Genomic DNA, 25,242 nt, shown 5'->3' on the forward strand with positions numbered 1-25,242 from the left:
CTGAGAAAAACCTGTTTAACATGTAATCAATCAAGGAGAAAAATACTGTAATATGTCTGTCATGTGGGGACAAACAACACTGAGGATAAAAAGACATACAGTGATGTATGTGAAAATCTTTTTTTTTTTAGATGTAACAATAAGTGGACAGATTTATTCCTGTGGTTTGCGTTGTAAAGATCTTCATAGGGATCCTGTAATAGCACAACAGTGTTTCTGTGATGTTCATTTTGTGCTGATATTTGTCATCACCCCTTTACAATTAAAGGATTAATTTGTTTTTTTACCTACAGGAGGCTCCTTTTATCTAATTCAGTCTGCGTCATTAAAACTGGCTCTCCATGCCTGCTTTTCACCTGCCTCTCCTGCGAGCTGAGCAAGTAAAGACGAGAAAATAACTGTCATGTTGCCTCAGCCAAACCGGATAGGTGACTTTTGTCTGTGTGTGTGGGTACAGAGAGAGAAAAAGAGAGAGAGAGAGAGAGAGAGAGAGAGAGAGGTGTAGCGCAAACAGGTGTATCCCAAACAGGTAAAGCTGCGCCTTCTTTTTTCTAAAGGGCAAACATTATGGCTTGTGCTTGACAAACCGACACAAAACAAAACTGAAAGGATTTACATTTTTCACAAGACTGAGTTTATACAGCTACAACAATCTCCCTTTTTTTGCCCGGGACAGGACTTAAAAAATCATCAAGGATGGTCTGGTAGCATGAGGCATGAGTCCGCTTCAGCGCTTTATGCACACCTCTTATTTAGGATACCATCACCTGGACTGATGAGCTTTATTCCAGAGCTGAAATTATCCCAACTTGTGTACAGTTAACAGTAACTGCTGGGGAGAATGACATCTCTGCTGAACAGACTCTCTGTGTGTCTCTGTGTCCTCTGGATGTTTGGTAAGAAGCCTTTACATGGAGTCTTAAAGTGATATCATGTAACATATTGTTGATGTTCTTTTTCAACTTTACATTATGTGTGTGCTTTGTCTGTATCTCTATTTCGTCCGCTGTCAGATTCTTATATGATATTCCTTCAGTACTCAACAGTGAGTATAGTGAGCTTATTGTAGGCTATCTTGTGTATCTCTTTTAATATTCCTGTAATACTCATGTACTGTCTAGTACGCCTACTCCTTTAACACCATTGCGACAGACTGAATGTGTGTGAGGTAATGTTTGGAAGGGAACACTGCATTATACTGAGTAGAAATAGGCATTAAACATGTGCTACAAAAAGACTTTTGGTGTTCCTGATTATCAAAGCTCTGTACACTCTGGGCAGGTGGCCAGCTTTTCTGAAGGATAGACTTTGCTGGAGCAGGGCTGTAAAAGAAAACACTTGTGGTACTGTCTGTTATTTCAGGAAAAACAGGTTGCTGTTGATCAATTCCACTGCTTCTGTCTGTTCTGAGAAACTTCAAGGACCCTCGTATAGTGTTTTTGTGATTGTGTCTGTAGCCTAAGTCTGTAACAGTATCTTGTAACAGTCTACCTCCAAATGTCTTTCTACTGTATTATCATATAATACAATGTAATATAACACATTAAACAGTGCATCAGCCTTTTACTTATAGATCTGGTGAAGTCAGGACAGGATTGTATTTGCCAAAATGCAAATATTACACCACATTAGACAATGATAGATAGCAGTGTGGCATAAAAAAACGTTTCAATCCCATATATAAAAGCAAGATAGGCTGAGTGTTATTCCAGTAATGCAGCACAGGCAGATTCCACAGTTGGTTTAAACCTCAGAGTGAAACACAGACATGCACGCACACACACATACACACACATTCATGGAAAAACACACCTGTCTGCAAAGTACACTCATCAGTTGTGATGGTAAATCTATGAATCACATCTTATGCACTGACATATCTGAACAGATTCTCCCACATTTTAAAAGTTGCACAGTATGAGACACACTCACACCAGCTCAAAAACAGAACTGATGGAATGGTCCCACACTAAGCTTCCTCCCTTTGGTGACAATTTAGAACAAGTTACATTGGCTGATAAAGAATATTTGATAATGTTTTTAGGGAAATCCATGTGGAATCATATACAGTACAGTATGTTGTGTGATGGACATCGTGATGTTCAGAGTTTTATGTCCTGTTCACACATTAACAGTGATCTTTCAGGAAAACTGTTGAGAGGCCATGTTAGTGGTACCAAGGGAAACTAAAGTGTCAAAATATTTTTTTAATTGTCCAGTGTGTACAATTTATTCATTTGGTTGCAATCTGCAACCTCGCCGTTAAATGCCAATAAATCCTGCACACTGGTCATTTAAGTTCATTCAGCGGTGTGGGTCTAGGGATGGCAATGTTGATCTGTCAGTTGGTCCACCACTTTGGTCCAGACTGAAGTATCTCTCCTATTGCATGGATTGCCATGCAATTTTGTATCTTAGTTCATGGTCCCTAGAGGATGAATCCTACTGACTTTGGTGATCCCACAGCTTTTTCCTACAGCACCACCAGCGGGTCAAAGTTTTTACTTATCCTGTGAAAAATCTCAACATCTACCAGGTGGACTGGCAAAACATTTTGTACACACATTCATGGTTCTCAGATTATGTACCCTAAAGACTTTGTTGTATCATTGACTTTTCCTCTAGCACCACAATGAGATGGACATTGGTTTTGAGTAAAACTATTGGATAGGTTTCCATAACATTCAAGTCTACTTGATGATGAATTGTAATAACTTGTAAATTTTATCTAGCGCCATGATCAGGTGAAATTTTTTTAATTTGTCCAATACTTTGGTTTATGACTAAAAAACTGCAAAACTAATGATATTCTGTCAGTTGTCCTTTGTGTTTAGTGCTAATTATATTATAAAAATATATCATAATATAAATAATTAGCTAATTAGCAAATGTTGTGAACAAATATCACAGTCACAAGTTGTCATTTTGATTGGTCAAAAAGGCGGGTCTTATTTAAAATGAGCCCCTCAAAGGGCAGACTCAGAGTAGAGGAAGAAAAGAGGCGTGTTACTGCTGATAATGTAACGTTTTTGTTGAGGCAGTGAGGACAATGCACCCTCATCCCTGAAGTATTTTAGTTTGCTTTCTGTCTGCCTCTATTTGTTAACCTAAGTGAACTGAAACCAATGCTGAACTTAGTGCACGGTTGGCATCTTAACATGCTAAACTAACATGATAGACATTATACCTGTTAAACAGCATGCTGAGGGTAAGCACTTATGCTTAAACTAAATGCCACAGGTGCCAAAATACAACCTCTCAGAGCTGCTAGCATGGCTGCAGACTCTTTGTCCTGTTTCCTTGTAAAAATTCTGCCATTAATCCCTGCAGCTGTTTTGATACTGTCAATTTTGATACTGTCAAATACTTGCAAAGTCTTGCAAATTCAAATCGAAACTAGATGTTGATCATTCAGTGTTAAAACTGAAAATGTAGACTTGTGAAAATAGATACTGTAAGTGATCAGTAAAAAACAGAACTACAGTCTACGACACAATAACTATACTGTCTACAGCAGCAAAGAGCAGAATAGTGAAAGCAAAAATAAATGCTTCAAAATACAGATTTTTACAGATTAGTTTCTTTGAAGGGACACCTGATGAAAAGAGCAGCTATACGCACACACTGAGACTGGGAGGTAGCCTACAATTTGCTATTTCACTAAGATATACACATGCTCTGTGGTGTTGTGAACTGATATATTAGTAGTGTTTTAGAGTAATCACTTTGCTGAAATGTATTTTCCATGCAGGCTGTTTTTCTTCAGTCTTGACAGGGTCATCACTATCAGGAAAGTATGCCGTCTGAGAGTTATCAATCACCAGCGACACAAGCTCGGTGTCAAGACGAGCAATAAAATAATAAACTGTGATGATGATCCATTACATGTGTTTACATTAGCAGAACTTTCACAAAACCTAATTCTGTTACTCTAATGCTGAGAGATTCAACACGCTGCAATTTCATATTTAACCATTAAATGCAAATTACAGGAATCGCCGTATCGTGACTGTTTGTTCCTCATGTGTCTGTGTATGCTTAAGGAGATTGCTGGAGGACAGCAGGAGATAAGATGATAGTTTGTCTACATCAAACAGATGAGCTAATTTGATCTGTAAACAGACAGGAAGAAGGAAGGGAACTATGGAAATGAGAGAGATTCGTGCAAGCGTTGATTGTTTGTGGTTTACACTGTTGCAGTATGAAACACAATACTCATTGTGTGTTGACTGCACTTTATGTCCTGCATGTCTCCCTCTGTCCAGACACTGTGAAGTAACCCTCTGTGAATTTGCTTTGAAAGCTTATCTCGAGCAACTAGTTAAGCGACATATCTTCAGCTCTTCGGATATACAACCTGTTTTCTCTCTCCACTCCTCTTTTCTGTCTTCACTCTATGTTGACTCCTTGAACCCCTTTTTCAGTCCTCTTTCCCTGAATTCCAATCAATGAAGTTCGATAATGTATTTTTTGCATGCTGTCATATTTTCATTTAATGCCTTCCTGCCGACATGACATCTTCTTGATCAAAGGGCAAAACACTGGAATACTTTAGCTCAAGAAAACATATGACTATTAAAACTTTGGTCCAGTTAGAAACATTAAGAAATGTTAAATGCTAAATGTCATTAAAGGAAAAGTTAAACATTTCTGAAAACAGGGAAGGATGATACAATTTCATATCTGTTCATTAAATTTGAAGCTACAGCTAGCAGCCGGGTTAGCTTAGCTGAGCATAATAACCGCACATAACCCCTTGAAAAACCTCAACGTATCATTTTTGCACTTTGTTTTTTGTACTGATTAAACAAGCAAGATAAAACTGGTTAATTGATGAGCTTTAGAGGTTTTGTTGACTTCACACAGAGTCATTCTAGCTGTTTTCTCCTGTTTAGAGTGTTTATGCTAAGCTAATTGTCTCCAGACTGTAGTTTCAAATGTAATGAACAGAAATGAGAGCGGTCTTCTCATCTAACTATCAGCAGGAATGAAAGTATGTGGTACTTAGCTGCCTTTCAAAATGTCTACAAAATTAACTGCAATATTATTCAGTGATTCATTTTTCTCTACATTATAAATTAAATGAGAGAAAGCAACCATTGGGTTCACAGTAAGAAACAATGACAGTTTGTGTTAAATTATTGGAAACAATAATCTCACTGGTTGAGTGAATAGTTGCGCTACATAATTGGACCAAAAATTATAGTGACTTCTTTTTTAATCATTCTACCTAGTGTACCTAGCAATAGACATGTAGCCTATGAATATAGTTTGAACTTGACGGGTCAGTAAAGATAAATAAGGCTAGACCACATTCTTCAGTGGCAAGTGCACAAGCCTTTGTAATATTAGCTACTTCCTCTTTTAGCCCTCGACTTTTTAAGGTGGCAAATTAGCAAGGACTGGACAGCTGTGGAGCTCTTGAGCTAAAAAATGTGTACATTAGCAAATGAGATGATTTGAGCTGCTCTTACTCCTAGAGCTATTGTAAGTATCTTCATGTTCAGGTAATAGATCAGAGGTCATTGTCAACAAGGCTACAGACCAGCAGCCCTGGAGTGGGTAGGGATCTAGAGTAGCACTATGTAACGCTGGATAACAGATTGAAACAGAATTCATCCTTCAACCAGCCAATTTTGTGATCTGTCGATGGATCTCAGGCTCTGTCACTCTCTTATGTCTCTTAATCTATCTGCCCTTTACCAACCTACTCTTCTCTTCCTATCTCCTCTTCTAGTTACAGTGATACAGGGAGAATTTGTGGAGCTCCCTCCAAACGATTCCATACTCTCTAGAGCAGAGGAGGAGACCATCCTGCCCTGTCTCTACCATCTAGATAAGGATAATGTGATGGTGCAGGTCACATGGTATAAAGAGAAACCTGATGACACGAAGGAGCAGATCATCACTGCGCACCGTACGAATGGACAGACTGGTAGGTTAGCACAGTGGCTTCTCTCTAATAGTGGTCACTCTACAGCCTCTGCCACATGCTTAAAATATCTCTTCAAAAATATCTATCACACTGAATAACTAAGAGATTTCCCCTTAATCATAGCACTCACACACTTAATCATGCTCATTCCACTGAATAAACATTCTAGTGGTTTTACAAGTTGATTCATCAGTTTTGGTTATTTGAAGGTGACAAGTGTTGGAGGGTAACTCTATCTCTTGTCCACTCATAGAACTAATAGAGCTCTGAGGCAAATGTTCACAGCTATCTTAAAGTGTTAAATGAACTGTGGACTTAAACAACGACAATTTCTGTTTAGTACACTGGTTTTTTTGGTTTTCTTGTAATTTGTGGTGATTTAGGAATTGAATCTTACACCCATTGTGAGTATGAGACATGCTGGATATGACTGTGAGCTAAATGCTCAGAATGTAAATGCGATTTCAGGCAAGAATACAAGCATGTATAGGGAACTGAAAGAGACAAAGGAAACCCTGAGGTCTGTTTTGAACTTGCTGGATGTAATTTTTTGTGTCACGTCCTCCCTCATGCTCCGTTAACTCCTTCCCTTCCTTATTAACTCTGTATCTCTCCCACTTTTTCTCCCCCTCTCTGTTTGCAGCATTTGGGACATGGTCTCGCCGTGTGCGCTTCAAAAGCAGCGACCCCACCGTGGACTCTTCTCTGGTCATCATGAACACAGAGGTCTCTGATGAGGGGAAATACATCTGCCGCATCAGCACCTTCCCCTCCGGCAACTTTGACAGAGAGATGTCGCTCACTGTGTGGAGTGAGTCCCTCCCTCATGGCTCTGCCATGCAGTAGAAAAAGATTATCTTATTTAAGTTTGTTATTGCAGCAACAGAAGTGGATATAAGTTATACAAGGAGGAAAACTGATAGTAACTGCAAAGGTCTTTCTAGTCACAAAGTGAATCAGTATGACTCTCATCAGGCTGTGTGTTTCACAAAATTGCACAATTCACATACTAAGGCGTAATGAGTTGTGACTAAAATGACTAATAGTGTAGTGACACAACAATAACAACATACTGTCTCATCACATTATTCATTAGTCCTTATGTTTAGCATTCGTGGAACTCCTTATAAGGTAATAATCACCAGCAATGGAAACATTTGATGTTATATTATCAAGAAATTCATTACAGTTATTCCTTCTAATATTTTTATTAGATTAGTCTAGTTAGCTTTTTAGAGAGACATTTGACTATATTCTCCAACATTTATTACACCGTTACCCCACAGTTTTTGCATTAGTCACCAGTTAGTTACCTTAGGTATTTTTAAAATTGGTTCATTATTTTATTTCTCTCTCTGCTCAGACTATGTAACAGGCTAATAAAAAAAACAAAAAAACAAATAAAAACCTGTGACTGCAACATTTTTTAAACATATTGCTACTATGCAAATGTGATGGGCACAAATGACCCATTGACCTGTATTGACCTGTACTGTTGTGCCAATACTAAGCAACTTGATAGTTTCATTAATATGTACTTAATAGCTGACTAGTTTATTAAAGTAATTAAAGTAGTCCTGAAAACATGGTTTAAAATCTCCAAAGCATTAAACATTTATGACTCAATAAGCAACAATCCAGGTTAAAGTTGATTTCCTGTGTGGGTGTTTTGATCCAATTCATTTGACAGTGCTGGCAGCTTAAGCAAACAACCCCACAGCTGTCTTCACATTTGAATTGTAATGTTAACTCTGATTGGTGCATTGAAATATGTGACATTACCTTTCTCCAACTGAGCCCCACCCATTTCAACCCAGTGAGAAAAGCACAGACAAAAAGACAGATAAAGAAATTGTGAAATAACCAAAACTTTTCTAACTTAAGCAGATAACTGTGTGTTCATGTGGGACCCTGCTGCTGATTGAGAAAATATGTTTACCAGGTCCTTAAAGCTCTCTTCAAGTCTATACTGTGTGTGCATTCAGCACTAACTTCAGACTGTAGTTAAGCATGTTGATCAGTATCTCCAGTCTGATCAAACATTGTAACAATCTGCCCTCCAGCCTCTCCCATCTCCTCCCTGGATCCTGTAATTCTGATCGAGGGACAGTCCTACCGACTGGCCGCTTCCTGCCGCTCTGTAGCCCGCCCGCCTCCCCGCCTCTCCTGGGACACTGAGCTGAACGGCCAGTCCACCAACCGCTCCTCTGACAATGGGGCGGTCTCCACACACTTCTCCCTGCATCCCCTGAGGAGCATGAACGGGAAGAAGCTGGACTGTCTGGTGTGGCATCCGACTTTATCAGGCCCTCGCAGGCTCAGTAACAAACTGGTGGTGCACTGTGAGTATTCATCAAAGTCATACAGAGGCAATTTTACGTTATAAAAAACAAGGTGTGAATTGGTCCTTTTGTTTCAAAACACGCATAGTAAGCTACAAGCATACATTAAAAAAAAAAACAGTTTCAACATTGGTAACACTTTGAGAGCTTCACTTCCTGTTTTTTTTTTAATCACTTCAATACAGGAAGAGACTTCATAAGTACAATATAACTTTCACACAACACATTCCTCTCTGTATTACTCATTTTGACTTGCAGTAACTATATTTCTTTACCACAGAATATCCCCTAAATTCAACTTAAAATCTGAAAGAAATGTGTAATCCTCTACTTAATTCCTTTTTTTAACCACCAAGGAATGATCGTGTATGAGATCATTCTTCGGCGGTTACAGAATGTAGTCAGGGTACTTTGACACCAAACTTTGGTCTTCTTACTGTACGTTTGGTCTTTTTGTACAATGTTGCATTCATAACTGCAACAATTAAAACCTGAATATTCAGCCTTAGCTACATTTCATCCTTTCCTTTTTTCATGAAGTAATAAATAATGCCTCCTTTTTTTCACTTGTCTAAACTAAACTGATCATTTATTACTATTCTTCCCAGTTCCTCCTCATGCAGAGGTGTCTGGCTACAGTGGAGACTGGCACATGGGTTTGGAGAATGCTGCCCTGAGGTGCATGAGTGGAGGAAACCCCAAACCACAGAGTTTCACCTGGACCAGGTACAGTGGGACCCGCCTCCTTCTTTAGTTGTCTGGTACTTGTGTGACTAATTGTCTGATGTGTCTGATCAGTAGCTACTTTTCTCATAACTTTCACAGTAATTACACCACCATATAGTTTTGCCATGAATTCAACGATAAAATGTCTTAATGGGGCGCTCAGTGAAGTCACACTCAGGCCATTCTCAGGTGTGAAAGTAACTAATGAATTGCTTTTCAAGCATACAAATCAAAACAATATTGACATACTTTGTGATCAGTTAAGGGAAATTAACTATTCTTTTACTATTAACTACATTTGAAATTGTATTGTATTGTATTTATTGGGACAATGTACTGTTTTAAACATAAATGTTAACATTTGATGTACTGCACCGGAGTTAGCTTTAAAGATAATTTTCATCTGCAGTCCCTTACAAATAAAAAATGTAACAGCACAATAACAAACAGTATGAAGCAAAAAACACACAGTACACATTATACAAAATACAAAGCTACACACAATAGCTCAGTAGAGAGAAGAATAAATAAGTTAGCTGGAGAAGTTATGTTCATATCAAGTCATTTTATCATTTCTATTTACCACATTAAAATGCATTTCAAAATGTGTAATCACGAGATTCAGTCTTGTGATTTCAAATTGTGCATTTAAATTTGTTGAAGAATAAGCCTTATTTTTTGGATCATAACTCATGGTCTGAAAAACTAAGACTAGCATTCACTTTATCCTCCACCACCATACTTATTTGTAAATCACCACAGGGCAAATTATTAGCACTAATACCTGTATGCTGATCAGATGAGTGTATAAAGAACTATTTTTCTATTGAGACTACATAACATGGAAACAGTGTAAAGTAAATCTGACAAGTATCTCTCCTAAATACTGTATATTTAATTGTTTAAGGCTATTCAAGTTCAAGTATCAAATTTATTTCAAGCTCTTGAGTTCAGTTAAGTCAGCGAGTTCTACACTAAAACAACAAACAGATCCATTGTAGTATCCATTCAGCAATATCCAGTTAATTCACATTTTTAAGGTAGCCCAGTCACTTATACACTGAAAAGTTGAACTAAGTGCAGTAGGGGTGGATCACCTTCCTTTCTGCATGACTCAGTCAAACAAGCCCTGGCATTGTCACCTTCTGATTCTGCTGCCTCAATAGAAACTGACAGATCCAAATGTTGCGTGTGTCATTTTAAAATGTGCCACATTGCTGTTCAACATTAAATCCAGATGAGGGTTTGACTTAAATGCCTGACTTCTTCTGCTTGAGTCACCTGGTATCATCGAAAAGCCATTTCTTTTGATGTATTAATATATTCTCTGGGTGTGGCGTATAGTTTGGCTAGAAACATGCTAGCCACAAAAAGTGACTGGAAGAGGAATGGCTTCCATCGGATTATGAGAAGTGTCAGTTAGGCCCCGAGGGAGAAATTCCTCACACACAGATGGATATAGGTACTTCTAAAACATAATTTCCATGTGGTTGTTTTTTCCAGATCATGATTTACATATTGCTTGTTAGTCACAGGAACTCACCTTGAGAAAAAAGTTTTTGTGAGTAAGGCTCACCAGACGCACACCATGCACTGATGAATGAGCACATCAACCCACACACAGACCTCCCCCCTCCATACACCCACCCACCCACACACACACACACACGCACACAGGGAACCAAGTCAGAACTCAAAATCTCTAGTTACAGTCAACCTCTTCTTACTCATTCACGCATTTCACATGATCATGATGTGCAGCGGCTGCAGCAGCGGACAAACCTGTTGGCTTTGTCAATAAAAGGCGGCAGGTGAAGTAATAGCTGGTGTCACAGTGTCGTGTTGCGGCTTGTGCTGAGAGCAGACAGATGAGACAGTTTCACACGAAGGAGGGAGGAAAAGGGGGATGAGAAGAAAAAGGGAAAGGGATGAGCAACCCTAAATAAGGAGAGAGGTGAACTAGTGCAATCAGGTAGGCAGAGGGGTAGGGGTGAGCCAAGTGGCGAGAAGAGGAGGAACAGGAAGTCCAATGTGTGGATTTGTGTGAGATGTTATCGTGGAGGTGTGTCTGCTGCATATGTAAAAACATACAGTTCCTCTTTCTTGTCGGTGATAGGGGCTCAAAACTGAGAAGCTGCTGAGAAAAACAACTGTGAACTGTGCAATATGAAGTTTACTGTGGCCTCGCTGAATAGGAACCCAGTTTTGTCTCTTTGCATATGGTCCTGTAATGACAGAAATACAGAGTGTAACGTATATCTGGGGCAACGTGGGTTGAAAATGTTCACAGACATTAAGTTCAAGCCTGTTCAAAAAGATTAATTCAAATGCACTCAAAACAACAACACTGAGGCAACACCCTGGATTGAGTTGCTCATCAAAGTTTCCAAAACATTTTCACACTGAGTCACACCGCCTGGAAATATATGGTGGTTCCACACAATTAAAAGACACTATTGAAATATTACTAGAACATATAGCATAACATAAAACATTTACAGAGAAATAAATTCCCATTTTGCTACTTTCCTGTATGACACAAAATTCACCTCCTTCTAAAAAATTTGAAAAAATCTTTCATAGTTTTTATTAACACATAGAGGGGTAATGTGTATTATGTTTATGATTAGTTATGAATAAAAAGAAGCAGAAATGGGTGGCTAGTTTGAGCATTCAAAGGCACCATGGCTGAACAAAGAAAAGTGCACCACCTACAGAAAAGAAGTTGAACTTCGTGGCAGAAATCCAAAAATATCAGAGAACTGGATACAGAGTTTCTTTTCGGAAAAATAGTGCATAAATACCATCAGTGACTGAAGATGTTTTGTTTTTTTTAACTAGGAGTTTTCATATTTCCTCTTAACCCATATTACAGTAGGTTCATATGTTGATCTAAATGCATTAAATGTAACTTTGTTTTGCGTTTTGTTCTGTTTGCAGAGTGGGTGGAAAGCTGCCAGAGGGTGTGATCCCTCACCCTAATGGAACACTAGTTTTTGGGCGACCTCTAAGCCTGTCAGACGCAGGCACCTACCAATGTGTGGCGAAGAATGAAGTGGGAGCAGGGACGGCGGAGGTGGAGATTGGTGTGGCAGGTAGCTGACAGCACTGTCAACATGACAGACTGAGACTTGTCATGATAACATATACTGTGAGAATAGATGCATACACCCATCTAATCCTGCCAACTTCCCTACTCCTACTAATCTCTTTTTGCTTTACAGACTCTCTCGAGAGGGAGTCGGGGCTTGAAAACATGCTGATGATCATCGTTGGCGCTGTGGCAGGCGGGCTGCTGATCTTGATGCTCATCGTCATCATCACTGTTACTTGCTATCACAAACGCAAGAACCAGAAACTGAAGAGGGAGCTGAATGAGAGGAAGTACGCTGAGATAACATGATGTTTAATTAAGATGAGATAAGATGAGATGAAATTTTAATGATCACCGCAGGGCTGATTGAGCCATTAAGAATGAAACAAATCTGGGTTATTAGGCATATTACAACTGACACATACAACAGAAGAGTGTGTTAAGTAGAATTAGTAAAGTAAAGCGTAAAATTCAGTTCATAAATGATATGAGGAAATAAATGAAAAAATATGCACAAAAACTAAATAAAAAATGAAAAAATATGCAGTGTGAGGTACATTAAAGCTTAAAATGTCTTTCCCCTTTATTTTATTTTATTTTAATTATTTCTATCTCTCTTCTCTCACAGGGAAGAAATAACCACTCTCTCCAGACAAGCTTCTTTCAGGAGGATGAACTCTGTCAGCACAGATACCAGAGGAGCGGTACTATGACTGAATTATTGCTTTCACACTGAACACATTGCCCTATTGCAGCATAATCTTGTCTTTTCTCACTAAGTCTGCACAACCTGATTCAGGCTGCAAGACTTTGGCAGCATTGATCAAAATCAGTAGGATGCTGAGAGAGCAGATCTAAGATCAGCATTTCCTTTCAAACTGATAGGGTTATACTAGTGACGGGGATTTACAGATCCTTATTTAGAGGTCTTTCTATGATGAATACCTAATACTGTGTTCTATAACCACAGGTTTGCGTTATAGTTGTATAGTTGTGGCGGCTAAATGATAATATCTTTGCTTGTCTTTCTAAGGAAACGAGTAGATTTGGATTTTACAGTTTTGATGGGACAGACTTTTCTTTTAGGGTTTAGGATTTTGGCAAAGTTTGACAGGGTATTATCTTGAGCTAATCCAGCCCTCTGGTTTTTTTGTCATTGCAGACAGAGGAATACATCCCTCTGCGGGTGGAGGGAACCCTGAGGACCAGCCTGTCATCCCTCGGGGTCAGTCTACATATCTATCTAACTCTGCATGCAGGGCCAGGCCTGGGGACTGAGGCTTTACTGTCCAGATGCCAGACGGCTAAGTTCTGAGATTCAACATTTCAAATCTGAATGTAGTGCATCTCAGATATTGATAATAACATTATATTGGACCTTTAGGCTGTTTGTGTTCTCCTCTTTCTTGGAATCTTTTGTTTCAGGGGCATAACTGGTCTCTATAGTCAATAATGATGTTTCTTCTATGTTGTTATGTTTTAATGCTGACCTGAACCGTAGTGTCCTGCATAAGGTTATTCTAATTCACTGTTTTAGTCTTATATAGTCAACAATTATTAGACTCTTACACTCATATTTTAGACATTTAGCTGTACTGCTCCGACATTATGAATTGTAATGGCTCTTATCTTAGCATTATTCTACCATGAATGTAGCTAAGAATTTGGGGACCAGACAAGACTCTTGGGTAACACTTTTTATTATTATTTTTAAAATGATTATTTTATGAAAACATAATTTCCTATGAAATAGGAAAGAACTATGTAATTTGTTTTTAGTGATGGGGAAATTAAGTTCAATTTAAACCCAAGTAAATATTGATTCATTATTTGTTAATTATTGGAAACTTTATTTTTCATATTTGTTAAATTGTATGCTTGTTTGTGGACAAATATCACATTTTTGCAAGTTAGTGGACCTGCTTTGCACTAAAAGACTCCTTTGGATACTCTAGCAATTACATAGAATTAATTTATTGGAAGCGAATCAATCAAATAGTATCAAATTACATAGTCATTTCCAGTTATCTCAGTCTGATTTGGCCTGCTTTAAATAAATATTTTTCATTCAGCTCAGTTTAAGTTAAGGGTGCAAAAAAAGGACACATCACAATTTGTGCACCTAATCCGTGTATCTGTGAATACTAATCAGTGTCTTTTCCTGCATTGACAGGAACAAGCTCGGTGCCGTGACAGCCGGTCTACTATCTCAGGTGGGAGGGGAGGAGGAGGGGGAGCATTAGACTATCTGGGCAGACCAGTTCTGTACAACAACTCACGGAGGGGAAGAGACAGGCCTCTGGATAGAGATGAGGAGAACCGGCTCAGAGTGGAGACATATGTGAGGAACAGCGCCATGTCTCTGGTGAGTGTATCTTTGTGCATGTGTATTTCTGGGCAAGTCAAAGCCTGATTTCACCAAATTGCGGAATGCTTATTAAACTCTGCATACCTACCTGATGATGATACAATTAAGAAGTGTGTCTACTCTGTACCTTTGCAGCAGGAAAGTCGTCTCCACCCTCCTCTCATGCCATCACCCTTCCCGATGGTACAGTCCACTGAGATTGTTAGGCAGATAAACGGCAACGCCATTATCCCAACAGACGGGGGTTCACGGCCGGGAAGTGTGGCAAAGAATCATCAGCATTCTCCTGTGAGCTGCTCCTACCCACCAGTAACAGATGATGAGGATGAAGTGGATGAAGGTCTGGGTGGTCCTGCCAGTCAGGAGCATCCTGATGATCAAGACAGCGAGACCAACAGCTCCCACGTGTCTGAGGCGCACAGTACACGCTATCAGCAGACTAATGGCACTCTGAGACCCAAACCCCGGCCAAGCCCCTCTGAGCTCAGCGCTCATGCCTCCCTGATTCACAAGGCCCAGATAGTTTAGCAGGCAGCTGGAAAATAACATGTGAAACTACAGAACTGACTAGCTCTGGTTTTGGAGGTACTTCAAATGTGGATACACAGGAAAAGTTTGGTTACAGCTCAGAAAAATAGTTTGTGGTCAATTATGGAAAATCTGCATATTGACTACAATTCTGCATCTTCTTTAATGAGTGGGAACATTGTGCAATGGAACAAAGCCTGTAAAGGAAAAATCTACCCTAAAGCATCTACTGGACATTTGTGGATTTCTGATTTCTGCCTGATGTTTGGTCATCAACAGGGTGTTTTGTATTTCCACAGATTACTGGCACAAACACAGACAATGTCGCAATATTTCAAGCGCTCCTACTATGGCATTTAGTTGCAGGCAATATTTCTTCCTCAGCTTTCTCAATACAGGATCTGTTGCTCTAACTGGCTGTAACTAACAGGTGAATGCAACTCACATACCTTCTGTGGGGGATGTTGAAAGCACTCAAGGACATGTACAGTGAGAAATCAGCAAATGCAGGACAAATAGACAAGGCTGTGAGAACGCCAGAAAAGCATATTGCAACACCTCAGTACTGAGGGTGGATTTTTGCTTTAGTGGTGTTCAGTGTGTCAGTAAATGTGCCAGTGTTAAGTTCCTTACACAACACGGTTTGGGAGCAAATCCAAACCATGGGGCTGTTCCTCTCTTGCCACACCGGCAACATGCATACCTCCATATTGTCTTACTGTCCTTATGTCTTTGCCTCAATAGTGTTGATTTGTTAAAGACTACATACAGCCAAAACATGACTAATGTGACCTACACACATAATGATTTGGCGATCTGTAAATTTGTACAAATATGCAAATGACTTCCTTTTTTAAAAAATACTTTAAATATTTTTTATATCATATAAACAAATTCAACACATCTACATCACATACAACATCACATATGAACACACCTGTTAACACACATACACTAATACCAGATACATAATCAATGCAACCTGCTCCTGTGATGCTAGGATGAAACTTGAAACACTGTTTCACATATTAAACACACAGACACACTAATAATAACAGAATTGTATACAGTATGTCGTTTACAACCATGAATGTACACACATATAGAGTGGATGAAAGCTGGACACATTGAAAAATGTTTGTAAAATACATATTAATTACAGTACATACTTTTTACTGCTGACTTGGCTATATGAATACTTTAAAAAAAAACTGAACACCATAGACTAACATCTGTCTGTATTTTAAGTTTTCCCTGCTTGCTGGAGTTTCCTCTCCAAGAGGAATTTGTTATGAACTGTTACAGATTTTTAACATTGTTTGTCCTCATTTATCTGTGGACTACTGGTTTTATTTTTTGTTTATGTGTATTTTGAGTACTGTGGGGTTCTTTAACAGCCCTGATATGGGAAGCAATTTGCCAAAGAGAAAACACTAAAAACTATATTTTGCTTTTTTGGCAAATATGAAGTATTATTTTGTTCTAGACACAGCTTTTTGTGTTGTTTTGGTGTCTGTAACCTTCCGTAAACTTTTTTTTTTTTAAACTTTTTTTTCTCCAAGACACAAAGTCAAATGCCCTTTAGAGTTAGAGATGTTGGGATGAAAAATTGCTGGAATACTTTGTGGCAGAGGCAATGTGCCATGTATTGTGTGGTATCACCCAACAGGTAAAAGCACCAGATGACTGGTAGTTGAATGTAGGCTGTATTTGTTGCAGACAGTGCCCTCTGATGTGTACTGCTGGGAAGTGCAGGGACTGGAATGGGCCTACAAACTGCACAACTACTGAGCTATAAAAGACTCTGCATTCCACATTATTTCTGGAAAAATTATCTTCCTGGTCAGGTGCCTGGATTTTCACTCAGGGCTGTGTTTGGGTATAATCTGCTGGGTTGAAATAAATTTCCATGTTTGTGTTTTTAAAGATAATGTTTTGGCATTTTGACTTCAGGTCGACAGTGGACAGAGCAGAAAGAGACAGTAAAACATGGGGAGAGTGTGGGGGGGGGGACATACAACAAGTATACTCATACTTTCTGGGTCACCTAAGATTTGGGGGTCTGTTAAGATTCCTGGTGTAATTTTTGCAGGGATTTTTAAAGATCAGTAAATATATATATATATATATATATATATATATATATATATATATATATATATATATATATATATATATATATTGCTGCTCAACATCAACTGGAAACAAAAACAAAACAACAACAAAAAAACAACAACAAAAAAGATTTTAACACAAAACCATACAAGACAGGACATAATGGGTAGTAATGCAGGAGACATGTTAAGGCCCTTATGATTTCAGTTTATATTGTGCTTTAGTATACCCAATAAACAATTATCAGACAAAATTGTTGTTAATCAAATTATCACAAACTAGTTGACACACAGTGAACAGCTTTGGGTCTGGTTGGTTATCCAGTCTTAGGTACAAAGACAGTTTAATTAGCTATTTCATTCACCAGAATTTATCACAATGGGGAAATGTACTATAAGATATAGTAGGGTGTTTAGATAGCATGCTGAACACCCCATCATTTAAGGATCCTTGACAAGAAAAGGTCTGGGGATTACTGTGGACCAAAGGTGGTCACGTTACTTAAAGTCTCCCTCCACTCAAAAACACATTTTTCTTCTTGTTCCTTCAGTTAAATGTTTGAGCTTCACCATGCAGAATGATGTTTGTGCAGAGTTTGACACTAGAAGTCTGTTTTCACATTCATCTGCTGAAAGTGGAAAGTTTCTCTGTGCTCACTGAAAATCTAATTTTAAGGGGCGGGCCTAAGAGCATGATTTGTGACATCACAACTAGTTTGGAGCAAATCCCGGTCCAGTATTCAACTTACACAAGTGTGATGTGGGGACTTGAAGCCTCCAGTGCACGAACACTGAGAATGGACTTTACAGTGATATAGGAGACATCTTGTGTCCAGCAACTTCTGAAATGAAATATATTTGCATATTCATAGATTCTGGAAACATTTTACCTTTTTTGTGGAAAAATCATCAGACACAAATTCTCATTCAAAGTAGAGTGTTTTATATACATCTTAAACAGCTCTAGATGGATCATTCAAATATAAAAGTGAAAAAATAAATAAAAAGTAAATAAACAAAATAATAATAATAATAATAATAATAATAATAATAATAATAATAATAATAATAATAATAATAATAATAATAATAATAATCAGATACATTTGACTCCGCCCGGAAGTGTGTAATGAATGAGGTCATGCAGAAGGAGGAAACAGATCTCGACAGCTAAGATGGCGGAGGAGCAGCAGGAATCATCACAGGCAGAGGTGGAGGGTGAGAGAAACCGTTACAACACAAAAATATCCGACAAACAGCGCGGTCTTGTCTCTTGCAAAGGAAGCCTTTATCCACACGAGTGTACTCTCGGCGTGTCAGCCGCTGCCCTCTCCGTGATAGAGGTGGCCGACATGCAGCGACGAGACAGAGGCCACAGCTTGTTGGCTAACGTTAGCAAGCTACCGTCGCTACACAAAGAAAAAAAAACGCTTGTTTAGTTACTGACAAGGCAACCGCGAGTGACAGTCCCAGAGTTTTTCACTTAAGGAAATGTTGAAAGTATATGCTTAATATTAAAGACAGGACAGCCTCTTTTTGGTTGCTGTAACGACGTTATTCGTCGTGACGAGAAATTGTTTTGTTTTCGCACAGGTCGAGCTAGCACGGTTTAGCTGACATACGTTAGCCGGTGTTACGGGCAAACCTGTTTTCGTGTTAGCTGATGACTGTGGGCTCAATGCGTCTGCGGTTGATTGTAGTGACTTGTGGGTGATGTTGAAAACGAGAGAATGTACCTGTCTCCGTGAATGCTTTATTGTTGTCTTCATTTGATTAAAATTGTAATAACGTTACCCCTAATCCTCATACGTAAGTATCATGGTTTCACCAATCTGAACACCTCAATTTTTTTTAATGTGAAGAAGACAAACAAATAGACAAACAGACTGATTTATGCAATTTGATATAATTACTTTAATAAACTGTTAGGAGCACTAACCTGCTCTGCCTCTGGGGAAGCTGCATAATTTCTGTACAGATTGTTTGGCCACCTGGTAGGGGTGTAAAGATACAGTCATCTCATGATCCGGTGCGATAGATTATAGACGGATCACGGTTCAATACACTCACAATATATTTAATGAAGACAGATTGAAAAAAAACTAAGATCTTAGAGTTCTTATTTATTTCTTCTTAGGCATGTTAGTTCACAAAAAACATTTTTTTGTTTCTTAAGGCCTTTACACACTGGGAACATGACGAATAAACAACATGAAAATGCAAAATACTTGTCTGCAAATATTTTGAATCAAATCTTTTCCTTTTCACAGAGATACATATTTGTGACAGAGACATTAATTTGCTAAAGACTTTGCAACAGCCCGTTATTCTAAAAAAATGATGGACGCAACATCATCCAATGATGAAGATCTCTGACATCGTTCAGCATCTCTGACCACAGAAGCAGCTAAAAATAGTTTTCATGTTGGCTCCATGAGAAGAAATTGACATGTTGAATCGTTTGTATTAATTGATAAATTGATTATATTTCCCCGCCCACTGTAGCGAGTAAACCTGCCTGTTGTGAAACAGACAGACTGTGAGCCTGATCGATCAATGTAGATACAGTAAATAAGTTCAAAACACATATACAGTGGGAAATGTGTGTGGATGTTTGTGCAGATTACGCTTCATGATTTGTTGATGCCTTTATTCGCTGTGTGAAAACTCAGAAAAATCTTGAAAAAAATTGTTCAGAAAAAAAAATTCCGTCGCTCTTTTACAGCGTAATATTTGCGCTCTGTGTGAAAGTACTCATAATAAAACAACAGTTCAAAAAAACATTGACATGCAAATTTATTGCACAAAAAAAGCCCCCGCTGTGTAAAGGCCTTCGCAGTTTTTTCCTTATTCTATAAATTCCAGTGCAAAATGCAAAAATAAAATTTCAACTTTAAAAATGGTGCTTTTTTGAATAAGCAGGTCCCTACCCTCTTGAAACTAAAAAATAAGCCTGCCTAAACCACATTATCTTGAATGTATAAACAGTGTCGTCATTAAGGTTACATCCACACTAATATGTTTTCATTTTAAAACGCATAACTTTGGCTACGTTAACATCTAGCGTCCACACTGCTCTGGCATTTTCGACCCCTAAAACTGAGACTTTTTAAAAAATGCTGCTGACCACGTTTTAGTTTGAAAACTCCAGGATCGTGTTTTTAGCCTGGACGGGCGGAAACTGAGACCTTTGAAAACGATGTAGCAGGCACCTGTGTTCACTTCCTGATTGGGACACCAGCCGTGACTACCAGTTGTTAATTCAACATGGATAACTAATTACAGGCATTGCTGACCTTGTTTTCTTGACAACTTAGCAACCAACCGCAGAGTAGACAATCTGCTTCCTGTTTACACCGGCATGTGCATGCCCATGTGAATGGTCATGTGATATGCGTTTTCAGGCGTGTTTGTATGGACGGAGATTATTTCTGGAACGGTGCTAAAATGCTCTTGTGGACGGAGATCATTTTCATTTTAAAACACTGTTTTGGACGTAATCTAAGATGAGGTGCAAATGTCTGAACTTTAGGTGAAAATCTGTTGCAAAACTACAAAACATCTGGGTTGGCCACACAACAAACCCACCAGGTGTTCCCATCAGTCATAAGTTAATGCAGTGGCAGTCTGAGCAGTTTTTTTTTTTTACGCCAATGTCACAGTGGCAGTGCCAGCTCTGTGAAGAAATGCTGCTTCATTCACAAAAAGATGACCCAGAATAATTAAAGAGAAATGTAATATGTAACATGAGTCAAAATATCTCCAATTTGTGCTAAAGATGCATAGATAGTCATAATTTAATACATATGTATTGTTTAGGTTGTACAAGCCAGATGCCTGTAACACCTGCATACATATAGTGTATAGACAACAAGAAGCTCCTGCAACAACTGTTTCCCCAGTAGCAACGCAAGTTATTTTTGTGTACAGTTACACTGCTAACTCTATTCAGCTGAAATCATTTCTCAGCTTTAATGGTGTCCTTGTTTAATAGTGTCCTTTTCTGCTGTTTGCTACCACATTTGCATTATTGGAACTGCAGCACTGACCTTCCACTGCAGTGTCTCTACTCATCTGCTATATTAAAATGTGACAGCAATGTGCTGTTCCACTTTCATAATTTTAAAACTTAAGATACCTCGTGCACAGCAGGGCCTCTCTCCTGGGTGCCAGCTGATGCAGGGCAGGTACAATAAATCAAAAAAGTATTCCAGCGCACACCAGGATTATTAGGATTGACACCATTTTATTAATGGGTTACATTAAAAAAACAAAAGGAGCAAACTATGCATTTTGTACGTTGTTTCATCAGATTTGCTCTGTTTTACTTAGGCTACCAATTTTATATTCTGATAGGCTTCATAAACACTGACCCTGATCTGTTGCAGATTGTTGAATCCATTTGCCACATATTTCATTAAACAATTCATATGGTGTGCAACTAATGTTTTTTTTTCCTCCATTATTTATTAATCTGCTGATTATTTTCTCAGTTGGTCTACAGAAAATCAGTTAACAGTGAAAAATGTTAATCCCAGTTCCCCAAACTTCAAAGTGATGTCTTCACATGTCTTGTTAGAGCAACAGTCCAAAGCCTAAAGATATTCAATTTACTGTCATGTAAAGTCAAGAAGAAGCAGCAAAAAACTCACATTTGAGAACCTGATACCATAGAAATTTTTGCATTTTTGCTTGAAAAATGATCAATTATCAGAATAATTGCATATTAACTTGGACAAATCACTTCATCAACTAATCAATCCAGCTCTAATATGGTGTCATCCATTATTGGCCTTGTACAAGCTCAACCATCATGGTGGGTGGTCTCCACTTTAAATATCTACTCTTGAAGCCAAATGAATTTGTCCCCCTTGTCTTACAGGAGTGAACTGCCTCGCATATGACGAGGCCATAATTGCTCAACAGGACAGAATTCAGCAGGAGGTGAGAAGTCCTTTTTTATTGGCTAGAGTTACTTTCATTTTGACAGGCAACATAACCAAAGATGACTTGCCATAATTCTGCCCCTGAGTAACAAGATCCAGTCACTTTTTCCACAGTTAAGCATCCTGAGAGCCCAGCTGATGTGTGGACATTGATGCCTAAATGATTTGCCCTTATTTAACTGTTTCCTCACCTTGACTTGTTAAAGTAACTATGAAATGTGTTTGCACAGCTATAATATAATATATAATAGTAGATTTAGCTGTTTTATAACCAACATAATATCCAAGAGTGCAGTAGATGTTCTGTATAATGACATGTATAAATACATTGGTCCTTTTTGTTGGTCAAAATTCGAACTCTTGTCAAGACCACAAGCACAGTCCACATGAGTTAAATATCTTACTATGCATGTTCTTACTTTGATTTTCTGTGTGTGGGTTTCTAGATAGCCAACAGTAACCCTTTAGTGTCGGACAGACAGGACCTGTCTGTGCTGCAGAGGGAGTACGCAGAGGAAGACACAGTTTATCAGCTCAAGATCAAGGTCAGTCAAACCACACCACCTGCTCTCAGGTTACTGCACCCACATCAGGGAGCATTTCCTCCGCAGTCCAGGGCGTCACAAAACAAAAACGTTTACATACCCAAACACAGTTTTAACTTCTGATTTTACAGTATGGTATCATTCTTTTTTTGTTTTGTTTTGTTGCAGGACCTACACAAAAAATACTCATACATTCGTAAGACGCGACCAGATGGGAACTGTTTCTACAGAGCCTTTGGCTTCGCACATCTTGAGTCCCTGCTAGATGACAGCAAAGAACTACAGAAGTGAGTGCCATAGTGGTTGCTGTTTGGGTTGTGGTAGCTATCTGTCCTTAGACTCAGGTTCACACTCATGTCATCTTGGACTATTAAAGTCCGTTTTAGTTCAGTGTTGTCTTGTCATGGCTGCACTGGGTGCTGATTTCATATATTTATTTAAATAGTTTTACACAAATCTGACACGTGTAAATATTACCTTGCTATACAATTGTGTATGTTTGTTATAATAAAAAGAAATAGTGTGCACTATGCTCCAGATCTACTCTTTAAATTGTGTTGTTGTGGCTGTAATATTCAAAGTTACTACACTAATGTTTTTCTGTCTCTTCAGGTTCAAAGCAGTTGCAGCTAAAAGCAAACTGGACCTGGTTAACGAAGGATTCACTGAGTTTACCATTGAAGACTTCCACAATACTGTGAGTTTCCTGCACAAGAAAAAAATACATTATTTATTGCTAACTGACAAACCTAAATACAGACATTTTTCATAGTTGAAGTAGCAAATGGTATGAGATGATTATTTTGTTCATTGAAGTGAACAGAATTTATGACTTTTTTTAGTGTGAAGTAGCTTTCAAAAATGCTGTTGGTAGTATGTGCTGTTTTGATTAGAGTTTATTGTAATTTGTTTGTTGCTCTGCCAGCTTAAATGGTCATCTGTCAAAGTGTGCAGTGTATTTGGTCAGCTGGAGCAGACACACACAGGTTTTGCCCAGACGGACCATAACCTGGCCTGCTGGACTTGTACATATCAATCTAACGATGAAAATAACGTCTTTCCTCCTAGTTCATGGACCTGATCGAACTGTGTGAGAAACAGCCGAGCCTGCAGGAGCTGCTGAGCTCCTTCAATGACCAGAATGTGTCAGACTACGTGGTCGTCTACTTGCGGCTGCTCACCTCAGGCTATCTGCAGCGAGAGTATGGCTTCTTTCAGCACTTCATAGAGGGAGGACGCTCTGTCAAGGAGTTCTGTCAGCAAGTAGGTTTTTTATTTTCGCACTGATGAACTTAAAATGAACTTTAAGTTCCTGAGGAAAAAAATATCTGGGCCTCAACCATTTCCCTCTTGACACAGTCTGTGGAAAAGCTTTTTTAATAGAAAAGGAGGTCATCATCTTGGAAAGTGTCACTGAATTATAGAGGGGTGGCTTTTAAGGGCATATACATACATATTAGGTCAGTATGTCAAACAGCCCCATTTACAGTAACTGTCCATTACTATTATTTACTTAATGAATACTCTAAAATAGTCTGCCTTTCTAATTCCTCTTATTGTAGTCATCAAGTAGTTTTAATTAGTATTTTTTTTTTCTATTTATGTCAAATACTAATACTTGTGCTAGAGTACGATATTCTAGTACTCATTCCATACCTGGCCAGTCATTTGACTGGTTGGGAACATGTGTTATAAGAATGAGTTTAAATCTCACCAGCTTCATCCAGTATGCCTTTAAGCAGCTGCTCCACTTAAGCTGATAGATGTTAAGTGGTTTAAGAGGAGTTGCACAGGTTCTACTATAAAAACACAGAACATGCTTGTTTTCTAATGCATATGTAGAACATTGTTTAAAAAAAAAAGAGTGCACAGTCAACTAGACAAAGGTAGAAAAGTACATGATCACAGTGTCTAACCATTAATGTTTAACAGTGAAAACAGACTCACACTTAATGCTCTTTTTGTTCTTTTTTTCCAAAGGAGGTAGAGCCAATGTCTAAAGAAAGTGACCACATTCACATCATCGCCTTAGCCCAGGCCCTGAACGTATCCATCCTTGTGGAGTACATGGATAGAGGAGAAGGAGGAACAGTCAATCACCACGTCTTCCCCGAAGGCGGCGACCCACGCATCTTCCTCCTGTATAGACCTGGCCATTACGACATCTTGTACAAATAACACTCCTGGCCACAGCCCACCTCATCCTCCTCCTGCTGTTCGCTACAGCAGCAGGTTTAAAAAATATCTTCAGCAGCCACGTTGATGAAGCATACATCTGTGTATGAAATTACACTCATGTATTTGAAAAAATGAAAATAAAAGATAAAATCACAGTACATGCCTCCCCTACCCCTCTTGCCCCCAAACTCCCAAATTTTCCCTGTCATCACAAAATGGTTAATTAAAAAATCTTTGGAAAAAATAGAAGTGACTCCAGGCATTTAGAGTTGTACAGGTTTTTTTTTTCTTTTGTGGTTGTAAATGTTATCTACTTGCTTTATGTTGGATTCTTTTCCTTTGTTACACTGCGTTTCATTGAGTTTTATTAAAGGGATTTACATCTTATTTCTTGTCATGTTTTTAGTCAGGTTGCATTAAGGGCTGCAACTGATTATTTTCATTATTGAACAATCTCTTTTTGATT

General features: G+C 38.6%; 2 protein-coding genes across 3 annotated transcripts; both read left to right on the forward strand.

Moving 5' to 3' along the window:
• Window positions 1-604: 604 nt before the first annotated feature.
• Window positions 605-16,895, forward strand: nectin4a (nectin cell adhesion molecule 4a). 2 transcript variants are annotated; one of them, XM_044341488.1, is made up of 11 exons: window positions 605-896; window positions 5,738-5,935; window positions 6,579-6,746; window positions 7,999-8,277; window positions 8,886-9,003; window positions 11,944-12,098; window positions 12,228-12,387; window positions 12,726-12,801; window positions 13,260-13,322; window positions 14,271-14,462; window positions 14,601-16,895. In XM_044341488.1, exons 1-11 carry the CDS (start codon window positions 842-844, stop codon window positions 14,991-14,993), a joined length of 1,857 nt encoding a protein of 618 aa, XP_044197423.1. In that variant the 5' UTR covers window positions 605-841; the 3' UTR covers window positions 14,994-16,895. The 2 variants fall into 2 exon arrangements, with proteins under 2 accessions (XP_044197423.1, XP_044197422.1); XM_044341487.1 differs by lacking the exon at window positions 605-896 and having other exon boundaries at window positions 5,631-5,935.
• Window positions 16,896-18,219: 1,324 nt separating this feature from the next.
• On the forward strand, window positions 18,220-25,163 carry LOC122973920 (ubiquitin thioesterase OTUB1-like). Its single transcript, XM_044341719.1, has 7 exons — window positions 18,220-18,325; window positions 21,990-22,051; window positions 22,500-22,598; window positions 22,767-22,885; window positions 23,211-23,295; window positions 23,667-23,861; window positions 24,579-25,163. Exons 1-7 carry the CDS (start codon window positions 18,241-18,243, stop codon window positions 24,774-24,776), a joined length of 843 nt encoding a protein of 280 aa, XP_044197654.1. The 5' UTR covers window positions 18,220-18,240; the 3' UTR covers window positions 24,777-25,163.
• Window positions 25,164-25,242: the final 79 nt, after the last annotated feature.

Source organism: Thunnus albacares, chromosome 22 (assembly GCF_914725855.1).
Source record: "Thunnus albacares chromosome 22, fThuAlb1.1, whole genome shotgun sequence".
Lineage (NCBI taxonomy): Eukaryota > Metazoa > Chordata > Actinopteri > Scombriformes > Scombridae > Thunnus > Thunnus albacares.

Bases quoted from the DNA above. Each gene is read 5' to 3' on its own strand.
- nectin4a (XM_044341487.1), top strand. From the start codon at position 5,650: ATGGATCTCAGGCTCTGTCACTCTCTTATGTCTCTTAATCTATCTGCC. The intron at 12,802-13,259 runs GTACTATGACTG...TTGTCATTGCAG, and splicing joins GCACAGATACCAGAGGAGCG to ACAGAGGAATACATCCCTCT. The intron at 14,463-14,600 runs GTGAGTGTATCT...GTACCTTTGCAG, and splicing joins GGAACAGCGCCATGTCTCTG to CAGGAAAGTCGTCTCCACCC.
- LOC122973920 (XM_044341719.1), top strand. From the start codon at position 18,241: ATGAGGTCATGCAGAAGGAGGAAACAGATCTCGACAGCTAAGATGGCG. The intron at 22,599-22,766 runs GTCAGTCAAACC...GTTTTGTTGCAG, and splicing joins TTTATCAGCTCAAGATCAAG to GACCTACACAAAAAATACTC. The intron at 22,886-23,210 runs GTGAGTGCCATA...CTGTCTCTTCAG, and splicing joins GACAGCAAAGAACTACAGAA to GTTCAAAGCAGTTGCAGCTA.